Below are 18,728 nucleotides of genomic sequence, written 5' to 3' on the forward strand. Positions count from 1 at the left end.
GTTACATATAAAATAATAAACTAAATAAAACATAGGAAACTGAAATCATCTATCAATTATGTTTACCACCTATAATGCTTAAAATGAATTCAGCGGTATCACTTTATCGAGTCGTTTAAATATACTTCATTAATAACCTATTTATAATATGGCTTAAAAGCTACTGCTGCTTACTAATATAATAATCAGAGTCGTTGTTACTGAACATAAATTGAATAAAAGTACAAGAATTAATTTGAAATGTTATGTTAATTTCTTTACAGGTTACAATACAGCTGAAAGATATAAATGATATGGCACCTGAATTTATCACACCAAACGTGACGACAGTTTCCGAGAACATTCCGTTGAATACAGTCGTAATGACTATTAAAGCTATGGACAAAGATGAAGGGAGAAATGGTTACGTGGAGTATTTCATGACGCCAGACCCAGAAATTAATGGCTACTTTTCGCTAGGAAATGTTGACGGCATTCTACGTGCTACAGGAAAGCTCGACAGAGAACTAATATCGAGTTATGTAATAACTGTTACTGCCAAAGACAGGGGTGATCCGCCAAACTTAACCAAAAGTAAGATAACTATAAATATTTTGGATGAGAATGATAACAGCCCTGTGTTTGATCCAAAACAATATAGTGCCTCAGTTCCTGAGAATGCCAGCATTGGAGCCAGTGTCTTACAAGTAAGTTATATAACATCAAATTATTTGACTATATAAGCACCCATAAACTAGGGCGATGAATTACTGGGACTAAATCCGGGTCCCTATCAACACGCATAGAGACTAAATTGACGTAAAGTCTAAGAAAAATTCTAAGTGCTTCTACAAATTTTCAATCCAAAGACATTAAACTATATAGTTACAGACCAGACAGCAGGGTCAAATATTTTGCTCCAAAAGTTATTACCAATTGGTTATAAGTCGCTGTCTTATTTGAAATATCACAGTGTCCTTAGATATTAATACAAAAATAATAAATTTACAGAAAATATGCTAATATCCACATTAAAAAGTGCCAAATCATGATTTGGAAAGAAAATGAAGTACTTTACATTGTTGTTTTGCACGGTAGATTCAGTAACCATCACCAAGCGCAAAACTTTTGTATGTCAATCTTCCCAATGTCGGTATATATACTATATAATCTTAAAACTCTTTACTTCAAAAGTTATATTCTGTTTTTATCGATAATATTTTTTATCGATAAGTATATTTAAATATCCTTTAAAGTTTTTAAGTAAATAAAAACAATTGTTGATAGGAATACGAATGTTTTAAGGCGATTTGAATGTTTTTATTTGTTTAAGTACTTTTGTGGCTCACTGTACATTGTTAGTTAGCGAAGGATTTAATAGGGAAAGATAAATTGGCAGAAAATTAACACACCGGAGGATTCTCCATAAAAATATCAATGATATGAAAATTTGCTTCATAGTGGACGAAAGTCCGGTACCAAGTGCTGGAAATAAATAATCCAGCGCACCGTTGATGTTATTTGATATACAAATTAAATATGAATTGAATCCCTCGGTGGCGTAGTTGTATTACGGTACGACTACAGTACTGAGGGCTCGAGTTTGATCCGCGGGTCGAACAAAATGGTATTGGGTTTTTCTATTCGTATTAGCTCGGAGTCTGGAATTTGTGTCCAATATGGCGATAGGCTCGTCCTCTATCACATCATGGGATGGCACATGCACGGTGAGTAGTGAGTGCACCAGTTGCGCCCCTGCTTACCCCTTCGGGGGTTAAAGGTCTTGAGTGTGTGTGTATGCATTTGTGTGTACAAACTGTATTTTTAAACATTTTTTCTTAATTAGATACCATCATAAGTTAATGAATTTTAGGGATAATTATAATTTTGTTACATTATAGTGGATTTTATACTTGAAAGTACATTGTAGTAATAAAATATCATTAACATAATATAAAAATATTTTTCAGGTGTCAGCGACAGATATCGACGAAGATGCCAATGGAAGAGTTAGATATTCGATTGCATCTGGTGATGAAAATAGAGATTTCAGTATAAGTGAAGACACGGGAATCGTGAGAGTTGCCAAAAATTTGAACTTTGAAAGAAAATCTCGTTATGTATTGGTGATCAGAGCAGAAGATTGCGCTAAAGATGACGTAAGATTTGATACGGCTGAGCTATCCATTTCAATTCAAGACATCAATGACAACCCTCCCACATTCTTAGACTCGCCATACTTAGCATACGTCATGGAGAATATAATTCCTCCGAACGGGGGTTACATAATAACTATTCATGCTTACGATGCTGATTCACCGCCATTCAACAACCAAGTACGTTACTTCATAAAGGAAGGCGACGCGGATCTATTCAAAATCAATGCTTCGTCGGGACAAATATCTTTGCTGAGAACATTAGATCGTGAAGCACAAGATGAATACACTTTAGCACTTGTAGCAATGGACACAGGTGATTATATTTTTGTTACATTTCTCCATTCTATTAGATAGATCTTGATCTACTTACTAAGTAACTAACTTAGTCCAATTACTAAGTAGATCCAGATCTATGAAACATAGTGCTAAATAGAAAATTATGTCATTCTGGGTAATCATTTTAATTCTACAATTTAAACCATGTATTTATACAAAATTTTGATATATCGATGTGTAAAATTTTGCTTACACTGCGTTTAGTTTTATCAACGGTTTTAAACGTTAAATTTTTTACAAACTTCCATGTTAATGATATAAATAGAAGATAATATTATAAACAATTAAGTATAATATAGTTACAATAAATATTTATGATTTATATTGTCAACAGAGATGGATAATTTTAAATCTTACTTGAATTTGTTGAATACTTATAAAACACCAATTTGTGTTAATTATGAATTAACAAAGTTATTTGTATTCCATTTCAGGATCTCCACCACTTACCGGATCGGGAACTGTTAAAATCTTAGTCCAAGATGTTAATGACAACAGTCCAGAATTTGAAAGACAAAGTTATAAAACAACCGTAAAAGAAAATTTACCTGCCGGAACAATAATTATTACCCGCAGGCGACTGATAGAGATCTCGGTAACAATGCGAAGATACGATATAGTCTTCTCGGCGACAAATCGGAAAGGTTTCAGATAAATTCTGCAACTGGTGTCATTTCAACAAATGCAACATTGGATAGAGAAGAATGGGATATTTATTATTTAATTATAATGGCGCAAGACTCGTCAACAACAGACCCACGCACTGCTACGGCTAACTTAACTATAGTTGTAGAAGACGAGAATGATAATACACCAACATTTGCGCATCCAGTGTACGAGACGCATATTTCAGAAAGAACAGTCAAAGGTGATTTTGTCTTTGGCGTTAAAGCTAATGATAATGATATTGGCTTGAATAAAAAGATTTCATATGATCTGAAAGGCGAACATGAAGATTTGTTTACCATCAATAAAGAAACTGGTGTAATAAAAGCGAAAGAAAACCTCATGAAGTATAAAGACAAAAATGTATCGGCCTTTAATTTAATAATAGTTGCTACAGATAGCGGAGAAAGCCCACGACAAAGTACCGCAGAATTAATTTTGATACCGAAATCTGTAAGAAACTTCCCAAAATTTACGGTGACAAGTAAATTAACTTTTACTTTCTCAGAAGATACACCTGAAGGGGTTTTAGTAACGAGATTGTCTGCTACATCGCCGAAAAAGGGACCGATTGGATTATTGCAGTACGGTATAGCAGGTGGTAATGTTGGCGATGCATTGCGAGTGGAACCAATGAGTGGTGAAGTCTTCATTACGGAAAAGGCCTTGATTATGAAACGATGCCATTATATGAAGTATGGTTTGAAGTTAGAGACTCGGATAACCCACCTTTAAAATCATTTATTGAAATAGAAATTAAGGTTACAGATGCAAATGATAACCCACCAGTCATTGAAAGTGCCTTGTATAATGCCACTGTACTAGAGGAAGAGTCTCCACCTCAATTAGTAATCGAAATACATGCCCATGATGAAGATTCAAATGAGAATGGGAGAATATCCTACAAGTTAATTAACGATTATGAAGAAACGTTCAGCATTGATCCGGAAACTGGCGAAATATACACAAATATGGCATTAGATCGTGAATCAATTCCTTTTTATGAAATATTAGTAGAAGCTATTGATCACGGAGTACCGCAATTAGTCGGAACTTCAACAGTCATCGTCACCGTCTTAGATAAGAATGATAATCCTCCTCGATTTACTCGATTATTTAGTGTTAACGTGACTGAAAATGCTGAAATTGGCTCCTTTGTAATTAAAGTTACAAGTTCTGATCTGGATTCTGGTCCTAATGCAAATGCTACCTATAGTTTTGTCGAAAATCCTGGAGAAAAATTCGTTATAGATCCTATAAGCGGTAATGTTACAGTAGCTCGTCCATTAGACCGAGAACTTCAGGATGAATATATCTTGAAAGTTGCTGCTATCGATGGAGCATGGCGATCTGAAACACCTTTAACAATTACTATACAAGACCAGAAATCGATAATGCACCAGAATTTGAATATTCCTTCTACAGTTTCAACTTCCCCGAGTTGCAAAGAAAAAATAGTTTCGTAGGTCAAGTAATTGCAACAGATAGAGACAAACAAGGACCTAATTCTATCATCTCATATTCCCTTCAACAACCCTCTGATTTATTTTCTATCGATCCTGCTACAGGTGAAATATTAGGCAAGTTTGTTATGAACTATAAAAGGACCTCAGTTAATTCTTCCACCCGGAAACACATATTCCGTTGTTGTTGTAGCTACTGATAATGGAAAGCCACCAATGTCTTCGGAATGTTTGGTAACAATAAATGTGGTCGATGCTAATAATAACGCACCTAAATTCAATGACCACGAGAAATTTGTACCTGTACCAAAGGATGCAATAATAGGCGAACACATATTGAAAGTGACGGCAGAAGATAATATGGACTTTGGAATAAATGCTGAAATAGAATATCACATAGTTGGTGGAAACGGTACTGCATACCTTACTGTGGACAAAATAAATGGCTGGATTACTGTGAATAAGCAATTCTATTACCTGGGTCAATATTATGAGCTAAGAATTAAAGCGGTTGATCGTGGAGTTCCTCCACAGTCAGACGAAACAACGGTAACGTTTGTGGTCACCGGTGAAAATATTTATAGTCCAAGATTTACAGCTCTTAGCTACCAAGTCATTGTACCGGAGAATGAGCCAGTAGGGTCATCCATCCTTACGGTAAAGGCTAGCGATGAGGATGAAGGACCCAACGGGATTGTCCGATATTCCATTTCATCTGGAAATACCGGTAAAGAATTTCAAATACACCCTATATCTGGCACAATCAGCATTATGAGATCTTTAGACTATGATACTATTCAAGAGTATCGTCTAAATATAACTGCAAAAGATCTTGGTTTTAAATCAAGAGAAACAACTGCAACTTTGACTATAATTTTAACCGACATTAACGACAACGCACCGCAATTTAATCAATCAGTTTATGTCGCTTATCTGCCTGAAAACTCACCTGTTGATAGCTTTATATTTACTGTAAAAGCTACGGATATCGATTCCCCTAAAAACTCTATTATAAAGTACTACATAAATAATGAAATGTTATCTATGTTCTATATCGACGAAAGTAATGGTGAAATTTTCTCCAGAGAAGTATTTGATTTTGAGGAAAAGTCGTTATATAAATTAGAAATCAGGGCAGAAAATCCTGATTCCAATATGAAAACACAACGGAAGTGATTGTTCATATAACGGGCGTAAATGAATACTACCCTAAATTCAAACAACCCGTATTTCATTTTGATGTTTCGGAATCTGCTGAAGTTGGAACTAACGTCGGAGTTATCCAAGCTACTGATCAAGATAATGGCGATGATGGCATAATTTATTACTTATTTGTAGGATCAAGTAATGACAAAGGATTTAGTATTAATTCACAAACTGGGGTTATAAGAGTCGCCCGATATTTGGACAGGGAAACTCAGAACAGAGTTGTGTTAACAGTATTAGCAAAAAATTCTGGTAGCATACATGGCAATGATACAGATGAAGCGCAAGTTATAATTTCCATACAAGATGGTAATGATCCACCTGAATTCTCTCAACATTATTATGAAACTACTATATCTGAAGGAGCCAATGTTGGTCAAGAAGTAATTCAAGTGCAAGCAGTTGATAAAGATGTGCGTCCTCAAAATAATCAGTTCAGCTTCTCTATTATAGGAGGTAATATTGATCAAAATTTCAAAATAGATCCTCAATCAGGAGTGATTGAAATAGCAAGACAATTAGACCGAGAAACGTTGTCAGCATACTTATTAACTGTTGGTGCTATAGATACGGGTATACCACCACAAACTGGTACAGCTACAGTAAAAATAATGCTCACAGATATCAATGATAATGGTCCAGTATTTGACGTAGCCAACTTTGAAGGTTCTGTTTACGAAAACGAGCCTCCAAACACTAGCATAACGACACTAACTGCAAAAGATCCAGATTTGCCGCCAAACGGGGCACCTTTCTCATACTCGATTATTGGTGGAAAACATCAAAGTTACGTAAAAATGCATAAACATACAGGCGTACTCTTGACCACTAAGAAAATAGACAGAGAACAAACTCCTAATCTAGAAATTACTGTTTTGATTGAAGATAGCGGTACTCCTGTAATGAAATCCAATTATACAATACAGATCAAAGTAAAGGATAAAAATGATAATCCACCTACACCAAGATCGGTACACGTGCTTGTTTATGCATTCAATAACAAAGTTCCACGCGGAAAAATAGCAGATATAAAACCTAATGATCCAGATATTGTTGGAGATTACAAATGTAAGATGATTAGAGATTCTACCTCGGAAAATACGCTTATTTTATTAAGTATTAAAAAAGGATGTGATCTTTATACCAATGCTGTGAAACCAGGACAAGGCTATTCATTTTCAGTATTAGGCAATGATGGAGTTCACAAAGATGTTACATCGTCCATAAGCGTAGAATATTTTTCATTCGACAATGCTACTGTAGAGCAATCAATCACTATGAGAATAATCAACATGACTGCATCTGACTTTTTAACACACTATTACCGAAGTTTGTTAGAGATATTAAAAGGAGGGCTAAAAACCAGAGAAAGAATTTTCCTATACAGTATAAATGAAATGGAAGGTCACTTAGATTTAACTATAGCTATGGAAGAAAATCATACGATATCAAAAAGAGAAGATACTGAAAGACACCTAAGAAACAAGGAATTTGAAATAACAAGATTACTGAAGAGTCAAATTATTGTGGCGTATTATCCCTGTGCTTCGCAGCAGTGTCAAAATGATGGTATTTGTACGGACTCAATTCGGGTGTTAGATGACACTAAAATTACCGAAAGCTCTACGCTGATTCTAACTTCACCTCTTATAAAGCATGATTATACTTGCCAGTGTTCAGGCGGATTTATGGGAAAGAATTGTGACAAGCGACAAGATCCTTGCTCACCAAACCCTTGTCGTTTTGGCGGTCAATGTCGTAAACAAGGTCATGATTTTGTCTGTGTTTGTCCACCGCGTCGTGACGGAAAAACTTGTGAACAAGAGAAGGACGACGTATGTAGCAGCAATCCATGTAAAAATGGTGGATCTTGCAAAGAAAGTTCAGACAGAAATTCATTCTTCTGCTTATGCCGACCTGGCTATCGTGGTAATCATTGCGAAGCTCTCGTTGATTCGTGCCGACCCAATCCATGCATGTATGGGGGAATTTGCATAAGTTTAAAGCCTGGTTATAAGTGTAGTTGTACAAATGGTCGTTACGGAACACACTGTGAAAGTACTACGTTTGGGTTTGGCGAATTGTCATACATGCAATTTTCTGCTCTAGATGCTTCGACCAATGATATAACTATTATATTTGCAACAAGCAAACCAGATGCGTTGCTACTATACAATTACGGTGCTCAAACCGGTGGAAGATCAGATTTTATAGCCATAGAACTACTTGGTGGCAAACCAATATTTTCATTTGGTGGCGCTAGAACATCGATAACATCTGTTGCTATTTCAAATCCAAATAAAAATCTAGCAGATGGCAATTGGCACAAATTAACTGCCACAAGAAATGGTCGAGTGATATCGTTGAGCGTAACCTCATGTACAGAACATGGAGATGTTTGCATGGAATGCGAACCTGGCGATGATTTATGCTACAGTGATGACACTGGACAAGCAGGGTATGTATAATTTTTACTTCATCCGTGTGCCTAATATAAAAAAATTACACAATATTCATTCCTCACAATTTTATTTCAGAACGCTGAACTTTAACAACGAACCTCTTCTCATCGGAGGACTTCACAAAGCAGATCCAGTCTTAGAGCGTCCGGGACAAATCCATTCGGATGACTTCGTGGGATGTATGCATAGTATAACAATCAATGGCCGATTACTGAATCTTACAAATCCTCTTCACTCGCGCGGTGTTGAAGCAAATTGTGAACGGTCTGAAAAAGGAGCTTGTTACAAAAAAGATATCTGCGGTACTGGCGAATGTCAAGACCGATGGAAAACGAACTTTGCAAATGTGATGGTACTTATATTTCCCCTGACTGCAGTCATTCTCTTCAATCTATTTCCGTCGGTGAAAATGGATTTATTACATACACAATATCAGAAAAGCATAGACGAATACAATTGCTTGAATCATTTTTACGGAGGAAATACAGTATGGGATAAGAGAAATAGTAAATCTACGGGAAAAATGAATGTAAAATTGAGCAATCCAACAAAAGCTCTTTCTTTTTCATTTAGGACACACAAAAAAGATGGTATACTTTTTTATGCGGCGACTGACAAATATTATACATTAATAGAATTAGTAGGAGGGAAAGTAAGTTATACGTCAAAACAGAATTCTATGGTAAATATGACTCAAACAGAACAGAATGATGTCTCAGATGGAATATGGCATAATATTACTTTACTATCTATGGGAAGAAGCATAAGTTTGATAGTAGATAGTAAAAATGTTGGAGAAGAACTGGATGCAGTTGGCGTACATGATTTTTAGACCCTTACCTTACCCTCTTGTCCCTGGGAGGCGTTAAAACAGAATGGCTGACCGTATCGCACCAGAATAAATTTGAGGGATGTCTAGCAAATCTTACAATTAATAATGAAATTCAACCTTTTGCTGGAAATGGAAGCATTTTCAAAAATACAGTTCGGAGAGGAAAAATATTAAATGGATGTCATAGCGCTTTTGCTGTCGGATCTACACAAAATCCAGACCCGTTACGTACAGGAATTATAATTGTAATAGTATTTTTCGGTATTTTGATAGTTACCATATTGGTTGTTGCTATTTTTTACCGTTTACGAAAACAAAAAAAAGAAAAAGCTGGTACTGGAAATAAAAGCAATGGCGCTCACTCGAAACAAAATGGTGGTCCAGCACTATTAAATGCTCCAAATTTAATTGCAGGAACTAATGATAGCATAATGAATCGAAATTTGCACAATAATGATACTAGTCTTACCAGTTATATGTCAGAAAATGCTGATATTACACGTAACGTTGGACATATTGTAGGTCCTGAACTTCTGTCTAAAAAATATAAAGATCGAGAAATAATGAACATAGATCCACCTAGGCCACAACGACCAGATATAATTGAACGAGAAGTAGTTGGTAAAAGCCCAGCATTGAGAGAAGATCACCATCCGCCACCTCCACCATCTACAAACACATCTCATCATCATGATCATCCAAGCGGCATAGATTTGAATTCAGAAGTTCCTGAACACTACGATTTAGAAAATGCAAGTTCTATAGCGCCGTCAGACATCGACATTGTATATCACTATAAAGGATTTAGAGAAGCAGCAGGAGCTAGGAAATATAAAGCCACTCCACCACCTATAGCAGGTTACCATCACAAACACCAGACGCCCCAACACCGACACTCGCCACATCATCCTAGTGGGTTTCCATCCCGAGTACTGCCGCAAGCTGCTCAGCCGCCTCCCTCAGCCTCGACATCAAACCACTCCATTAGCTCGATTATCGCCTAGTAGCGAACTTAGTCAACAACCACGAATATTAACACTTCACGATATATCAGGCAAACCACTTCAAAGTGCATTACTGGCTACTACATCCAGTTCAGGCGGAGTAGGTAAAGATGCATTGCATAGCAACAGCGAACGAAGTTTGAATAGTCCGGTTATGTCACAGCTTAGCGGACAAAGTTCATCAGCAGGCAGAAAGACCCCCAGCGCCACACCGCAAGTGCCTCAGGTAGTGTCAGTCGGTACTGGCGCGGTCGGACTGACAGCAGAGGAAATTGAAAGAATGAATGCGAGGCAGAGGACATCAAGCCTAGTGTCTACCTTAGATGCAGTTTCAAGTTCTAGTGAAGCGCCGAGAACAACAAGTGTCGGACATCACATGTCACACAGGCATCATTCTCCACCAGATGACAATAGAAGTTCAACTGGCTCTGACGACGAAAGCGGTAATGACAGTTTTACATGTTCAGAAATAGAGTACGATAACAACAGCATCAATGCAGATAAATTAGAGGATGTTAGGAGGCAAAACGTTAGTAGTGCGAGTAATCCGAAGAAGCCTATTATACCACCACCATATGAAAGTTTTGATTCCTCATTTCGTGGTTCGTTGAGTACTCTAGTCGCATCTGATGACGACCTCGCCCCTCATGTAAGCGCTGCGTTGTACAGACAGGCAAACGGGTCTCCCGCGGCGGCGGCTTTGGGTTGGGACAACATATTTAATTGGGGGCCCAATTTTCAAAGCATGATCGGTGTATTCAAGGATCTCGCTGAACTACCGGAAACTGTGAACGGTCGAATGCCTGCTTCGTTAAGACATCAAAATGGCACGCCAAAGCCCTCTGAAGAATACGTGTAACAATAATGACCGTGTAAAAATTGTAAATATCGTGTTAGATATAATAATGTACAAATTGTATCATTGGGATCTTGTATCAAGGTCGCCAAAAATTTGCCATATGATAGATAGTTTATAAGATTGCGAACCTTTTATTCTCACTGTAAATAATTTTTGTAGATAAAATAAAAACATATCGACTACTTCTTCAATTGTTCAAATTTTTTTGTACAGAAACTAAACAACTTCCAATGTGTAAACCCACTTCAGAATAAGAGTGATTTTGTGTAAATAAATTTAAATGTTACGCTTATTATTATTATGTATAAATAAATTATGCCTTTTCATTGTGATATTACATGTCCCAACGGATCAATGAGTTTGCTATGACTTTAGTTTGAACAACTATATGTAGTGGATTCAATGTATTGTTTGTTACGAGCCATATTAGTAAGCAAACAAAGTGCCAAATGCATTTTCACTCCCCAAAAGAATGGACTGATTTAAGTTTATGTAAACAATAAAACATAATTTAAACAATACATTGTTTTATTTCCTCAAAAACACCAACCTTATTATTGTTTAATGTTGACAAACAAACAGCTCTATCTGAAAAAAATAAACTATTTGCTCACGTAATAATGACGGAAGGAAGTACTTAAAATTAGGAAAACACATCCTAACACATAAACTGTAATGCCCTTAATTCACTATCAGCCGCGTTCTTGACTGTAATTATAAAGAAACATGGTAAACGCCTAAAATACACGTAACCATGATAAGATGGTGATACTCGGGCCGCGTGTTCTTTACGATAATTTTAATGTAATTTACATAATTTGGAACAAAAGTGTCGAAGAGTAGTTGTGTATCACACAGAATATTTTTAAATTATAAATAATTATACTAACTATAACTTACTGACTTTGAACATGATTATATATTATTTTTTTAACAAAACCAATTAGAGGTTGAAATAAAAACATTGTTGAATTACGTAATTCTAATATAATTTGCAATAGAGCAAAACAGAAAACCTGCTAGATCCATGAGTTATCATTTTTAAAAGTATTAAAATATATCGTATGTATTGACACAGAAATTATTATTATGGTGCATTATCACAAAATACATGTCTAACTTATCCGATGCTGATTATATTATTTGGTTATGTTACGATAATCGTAACACTGTGTTGTTCAATAAGACGTTGTAACTATTTTCCAAAAGGTACCGTTATAAAAACAAATACAATCAAAACAAATGCCATGGACAATATAATGCAGAATAAGCTAGAAAATATCGTGATTAAACCCGCTTACGCAAAATTGGCGAAACCGCATTGGAATGGCTTATCAATGCTGTGGATATAATCTTTATTCCTCTCAAATATAGAGAATTCTTGGGATTGTACTGAGCTCCAATCGTCTACATAGGCAGACAAGTCTAAATATAGTTAATATAGTAGTAATTATATAACTCCGGTTTCAGACGAATTATAATTCTACCAATTACAATCATCGTGTTTCCATGTAATATTTTCATAGTTACGTTATATTGCATCCCTTACACTATAGCAGTAACCAAAACTAAATCGAGAAAACACTGCCTTTATGGAATGAAATTATATTACGTCAATAGATTTCAAATAAAACGTCTGTAACAGGTGGGCAGATACGGAATACTAAAAACATACGCCAATATAGTTACAAGTTTACAATGTTATCAAATAGTTTTAACCGTTCAATACAGCAATTTCCCGTGTTTAGTGTGAAAAGAATTTTTCATGCAGTAATAAGGAGTACAAATAGTGGAGTTAACGAACATTATTCATATAAGTGACACTGGTTGGCGGGGAAAAATTTAAATGTCTGCCGGTCCTATAGTTTTCTCTGTTTCAAATATTGTTAGATCCTGCACCTAGTCTCTCGCTGGTAAAGCTGATGTATGCTCAAGTGAAACAGTGGGGCGGACTCGGAAGGTATATATTATATAAGTGCGGTGGTAGTCACTATAAATATTATTATTAACATTAAAAACAATGCATCTCCGAATATTTGCTTCGTACATTTTTACGTTATGTGAGTATCCTGATTTTTAAAAATCCGTTTTTATCTTATATATTTTTTTTATTTATTCAGTGTTTTATATTCCAGTGACATGCAGTCTTAATGATAAAAAAATATAGAATATTTAGTAGAAACATTTTTTCGTATAATAAAAATAAGATTATTGTATTTAAAATATATAAAACTTAGATATAAACACATGGCGAGTATATTGCGGTCGTCATTAATGTATCAACTTTCTATTTTTATGGGCATATCATAAATTTTTTGATTAATGAATTTGATCATGGGCTCCAGCGTCTACCGACAATTATCAATTAATATGTTAATATCCGTATATGCGGAAATAATGAGAAATAATATTTTTAATTTGTTGTCATTTTTTAATCAAAATAACTGACAGTTTGCAGATTTTTTTGTGTTACTAACACACATAAAATATAAAAGGTATAAAACAAAAAGAATAATACCTATTTAATAATTAATTGTTATGAATTTGTATATAACATTATAGCCAGTGTACCTACTGGACATAATAAGACTTAACATCTCATGTCTCAGGATGGCGAACGCAGTGAAAAACAAAACAATACTTTAGTAATTCAAGGTGTTTGCAAATTCAAGGATGTTTTTTTACTGTTTATGGTGCGGTCGTATCGCCTGCCATCAGGCGAACGGCACATCTCGTCATTTAAAGCAATAAAAAAATAATGCGAGAAACATTAAACCTACAAATGTATAAAGAGCTAAGAGTCATACATTTATAAATTTGATATTTAAATATTGCTCTGAATTATGAAGGGGCAAATTATAGAGGAATTTTGTTGTCTCTCCTCCTACTCTTCAGGATACAAGCATGAATATATTGATGCGTTGTGTAATGTCGATTCGTTTTGAGGTACCGGCACATTTTGTTTACTATATTCTTTATAGCTCTACTGTCCAATCCGAAAATATTCTATAGTTCTCTAGGTGAAAAAAAATTGATTTATATACACTAAAAATCAAATAATCACTGTTCAGTTTTTCATAGAGCAATTAACTAAAATGTAGCCAGTTTAGGACATCATAATAACTTAATTTTGGTTTTCAGGGTTCAGCCAATGTTTAAGTTGTGTCACACCTCCATTAGATTGTCCAAATGAAAATATTACTTTTGGTTGTATACGAGGTAAGTTAAAAACAATTTTCCGCACACCTAAATATTACAAAATTACTAAAGAAAATGTACTATCAGCCACCAAAATAGCTGAACAAATAAAAAAATTCAAATGACGTTAACATACACGTAGGTTTGATTAAAACATTTTTTTTTCTTACTGTGACATTAAGTAAACCCCTGTTATTTTATATAGTAACGAAAATAAAATTTGTTCGAACCAAAAACCGATTTCAAGTATTGAATTTGTTCTGCTACTTTTGTTGTAAACTGTAGCAAGGGGTACTGCTAGGGACAACTATGAGTAATGCAAGGTAACCAAATCTTCGAGTGAAGATATTACGGTCAGTATCGAAAACTGTTGACAAATAGATGCCTTCATGTGCCCCTTTAATATAATGGTACATGCAGCTATAAAATAAAGCAATTAATGAATAACTCATAATGATCATGATTTACGGATTGCTAATTATAGCCATAAATAAGGACGTAAGCATCATGACACTAAACAAAGCAATGGTAAATGGGAATTTCCTCGCTGTCTTTATGATTCCTCTGGAGTTGCGAATAAAGAGTTAGGGTATAACTCCAAAATCACACTGTAATGGCTAGGAAGACAATGATGACATACGTTATAATGATATATTTTAGTAACATATTGTTTTCAAATTTTACAGAGCAAACCCGGAGAATCCTTATGAAGTTAAACCATTGAATATTGAATCAATACAGTCAGCTCCATGGGTCAAAGACGCGCAGGTTAAGATATTAATCCACGGGTACACAGGGCATAAGGATTTCTCGCCAAACACTGAAATTCGCCCGGGTTAGTTTAATATTTTAGGCCCTTTAAGTAAATACGAGTCGTTCTTCTTAGTTATATTATGTAATTGTCGTTGCTATCATCATAAATAGTAGTAATTCGTTTTGTCTATCTCTCATTTAATAGTTAATTGCTATATCTACTTTCATATCACTTTCCATAGATATCCCAGAAACACTTAGTATTTTGTAGCTAACGAATTGATACAGTTTATTAACTAATTTGATTAGTGCAGATTTACCGGTAAAAAAATTAAGAAGTTATAAATAGCTCATTTTGTGAATTTTATATAATTACAATAAATTTATTACACTATTACAGCTTACTTGAATTGCTGCGATTATAACATCATCACTATCGACTACAAGCCCAATAGCTCGAGAGCCATGTTACTTGGAGTCTGCGCGAAACACCGAAATTGTTGGTAAATGTACAGCCCAGTTCATTGACGACCTGGTCAAAACCCATAATTTCAACTTGGACAAGTTCCACCTCATCGGCTTTAGTCTTGGAGCTCAGATCGCGGGTTTTGTAGGAAATTATTTAACATCGGGTCTATTGGGCAGAATTTCTGGTAAGTCTGTTTATTTATCATTTAGATATACATTGCGGTCTGTAAACCAAATGCATTAAATTATCCCAGTTTAAACTTTTGTATTCAAAATAATAGATGTCACGATGCTTTATAAAAAACCACAAAAATATTAAAATGTTTGCTAAAGTTAGCCAATAACAAGACGATTTTAATTGCGACACTATTAAATTGAAAATAACAAAATAAGTTTAAAAGGAATTAAATATCAATACTGTTTTATTGCCAGTTCAGTACCTAATCGCTTGCAGCTAAACCAAAACTATTCTTGCCTTTTGTTTGTTCTACGAAGGTCTTAAGAAAATTAATTCGATACCTGAATACAATTACAAAGAGAAAAACGAGTTTTTGTATCAGTTGTTAAGTAATTTACATAGCGAATAATATGCAACATCTTAAATTAATGTTCCTCACTAAATGTTAGTATTACGGTTACATACATAAACATAATTTAAAAGCAGACCAAATGCAATTTCTGCAATTACTTACAGTAAATTAGCTTATGATGTGTGTAAAATCGAAATATCGCTGTTAGAAGCGATAAGAAATGCAGTTTTCAATTTAGAAGACGTTTTCTGGTATATGTAATTTCTAATATTAAGTAGGTGATTTTATTTTTCATAATGACTTTCAATCAAAAATAAACAGTAGCTCAAATAATGAATAAAAGGTTTTATTAATTTTTTTTGCTACGTATATTTGAACTGGTTGAGTTATGAGTTATGAAAATCTCACACAATTGATAAACTTAAAATCACGTTAAAGAACCCCCAATTTCTTTTTATCCAAAGTTACAAAATGCCAACATTAAATTGGATATATATTAAAACGGAACGTTGATATTATATTCATTAATTGTGTAGTTAAAAATAAAAAGCTGGTAGTCTTTTTGATTTATTACTGAAAATTTCTATTTTTTAATATTTTTCTCTTCGCATCCGGCCAGCGTGATGGACTAAGGCTTAGACTTCCAGGGATTAGTCGCTCTCGATGAAGCTCGTACCCAGCAGTGGGACAGTACATTATACAGGGCTAATATATTACGTTCATAATTAATGTATTGTGTTTCTATTACTTATGTACCCGGGTTAAGCTAGTTACAAATATGGACACAGTATAAGATCAATTTTTTATTATTATTTTGTTACTAGGATTGGATCCAGCAATGCCCTTATTCGTCACAACTGACATCACAAAAAAATTGGACATATCCGATGCCCAATTTGTAGACATTCTTCACACAAATGCACTTGAAAAAGGAAAACTTGAAGCCAGTGGCCATGTCGACTTCTATGCGAATGGTGGAATGTCACAACCAGGCTGCAAAGCATCTGCCGAACAGAGTAAATGATCTATTACATACATATATGTTATAAGTACTTTCGTTAGCCTATAGATAGATAGATCAGATGAAATGATGATTTTATTGATACCTTGTTATTCCTTATAATCTTTAGAAGAGGCATATGTTTACTAGTGGATTTCTTAATGTTGATGATGATGTATACAGTATATGGATTGGTTGGTCTTGCTGAGCCAGTAAGGCATTGTGTGTGTGTTTTTATTTATAAATCGTTTGCCTGAAATTAGATCCCCAGAAAGAAAGCAGGAAAGGCTTTTCAAGCGGGTGACGCCGCACACCTAGTTGTATCAAAAAAATAAATTTACATAACTAATACAATAGACTGCCCCTTCTATTTTATTTTCTTTTATCCATCCCATGGTAGTTTAGAAGTTATTGCTCAAACGATAAGGTTACTAATTGTATTTATTATCTTTCTTTTCTCTTTTTCAAATTGTTATAAAGAGTAAATAAATATGTGAACATTTTTTATGTTTTCAGCAAAGTCCGGCTGCGATCATGCTCGAGCTCCTGTTTATTTCGCGGAGTCCATTCTTACTGATATTGGTTTTACGCAACTAAATGTGCGTCTTGGATTACCTACATTATTGGCTGGTGTGAACTTAATACAGATGACAACATGCTATATGGAGAACATGTGCCTAGAACGTAAAACATCTTTTAAATCTTAAAACTACATAGATATTTTGTCAAAGCAATAAATAATATGGTAAACGAAGTACATCAGGATCAATTGATTAAGGGCTCATATCGCAAAGTGACCCCTGAAGATAATGTATTGTGGAAAATTTAATGTACCCTCATGAAATTTAAGAACAAATTATTTTGTGTGTAATTGGTATAAGATTGCATCGTATCATATATTCTTGCCTGGTATTAAGTACTTTTTTCTAGTACAAGGTTTCGTCTGCTGAATCTCTTACATTTCTTTCATTTTTGGAATACTGTAAGATAGTTCTTTAAGCGAACGATATAATTATATTAGCATTTGGTTGCAAAGTAAATACGATTACTGTATACGGATACTGAACTTAGTTAATTTTGATAGTATTACACTATCGTCAGTCATTCATTCTTATCTTTCTTTTCGCTAATAATAGTGTAATATTTAATTTCCAGGGCTTATGGGATGTACTTTTTCTTTACAAATTCGGAACCACCTTACGCACGCGGCCATGAAAAGAGACTAACTAGAGACGCCGAAATTGAATTAGCAAATGAGACTAATAAAAGTATTGAATATATTTATTAAAACATGTGCTTTATTTAAAATTACTCATGGAGACGAAATATTTCCTATCATTTTTATATCTTCTATATTTTTTCATTGCCTTTAACGCGTAAAGGTAGGGGAGACCTAGGAAGGTTGTGACAATTTTACTTAAATGAACATATCTCAAGAAAGAGATATACCACGATTATGAACTGTATGCCTCATCATAGCTCAGTCCTTACCGTTTTAAAACAGTCATTAAAGTAAATAAAAAGGTATATGATTTCTGAGAAAATCCATGAAAACTGAAACTACTCCCCTTTTGTCACAAACTCTCCCTAATACCGAGGTAAGTTGTGACAGGTACAAAGGTAAGTTGTGACAGCTGTGTTTCTGGATTATATTTGATAGACAAGTAGATTTACATACAGGGTCATTTTGACAACGCTTTACTAAATGAAACCACATACTCATCTACTTGGAAATAACACTTTACAGTAAGTTACTTGAGCCGTAGATGTAAAATAAAAAGTATAAGTTTCGAACAAAATAAATATTAATTAA

The 18,728-nt window shown here is 34.5% G+C and overlaps 1 protein-coding gene and 1 pseudogene across 1 annotated transcript; both read left to right on the forward strand.

The window, feature by feature from the left end:
• The first annotated feature begins 245 nt into the window (after positions 1–245).
• LOC119191798 lies at positions 246–11,110 on the forward strand (annotated as a pseudogene).
• Positions 11,111–11,586: 476 nt separating this feature from the next.
• On the forward strand, positions 11,587–18,205 carry LOC119191799 (pancreatic lipase-related protein 3-like). The gene is given in 10 exon segments (XM_037445664.1): positions 11,587–11,599; positions 14,108–14,164; positions 14,167–14,185; positions 14,851–14,999; positions 15,318–15,361; positions 15,363–15,570; positions 16,740–16,931; positions 17,432–17,494; positions 17,497–17,599; positions 18,071–18,205. Coding segments are annotated over 10 exon segments (981 nt in total). The 3' UTR covers positions 18,204–18,205.
• Positions 18,206–18,728: the final 523 nt, after the last annotated feature.

The sequence above is a fragment of the Manduca sexta genome, unplaced genomic scaffold, assembly GCF_014839805.1.
Source record: "Manduca sexta isolate Smith_Timp_Sample1 unplaced genomic scaffold, JHU_Msex_v1.0 HiC_scaffold_1929, whole genome shotgun sequence".
Taxonomy (NCBI): domain Eukaryota; kingdom Metazoa; phylum Arthropoda; class Insecta; order Lepidoptera; family Sphingidae; genus Manduca; species Manduca sexta.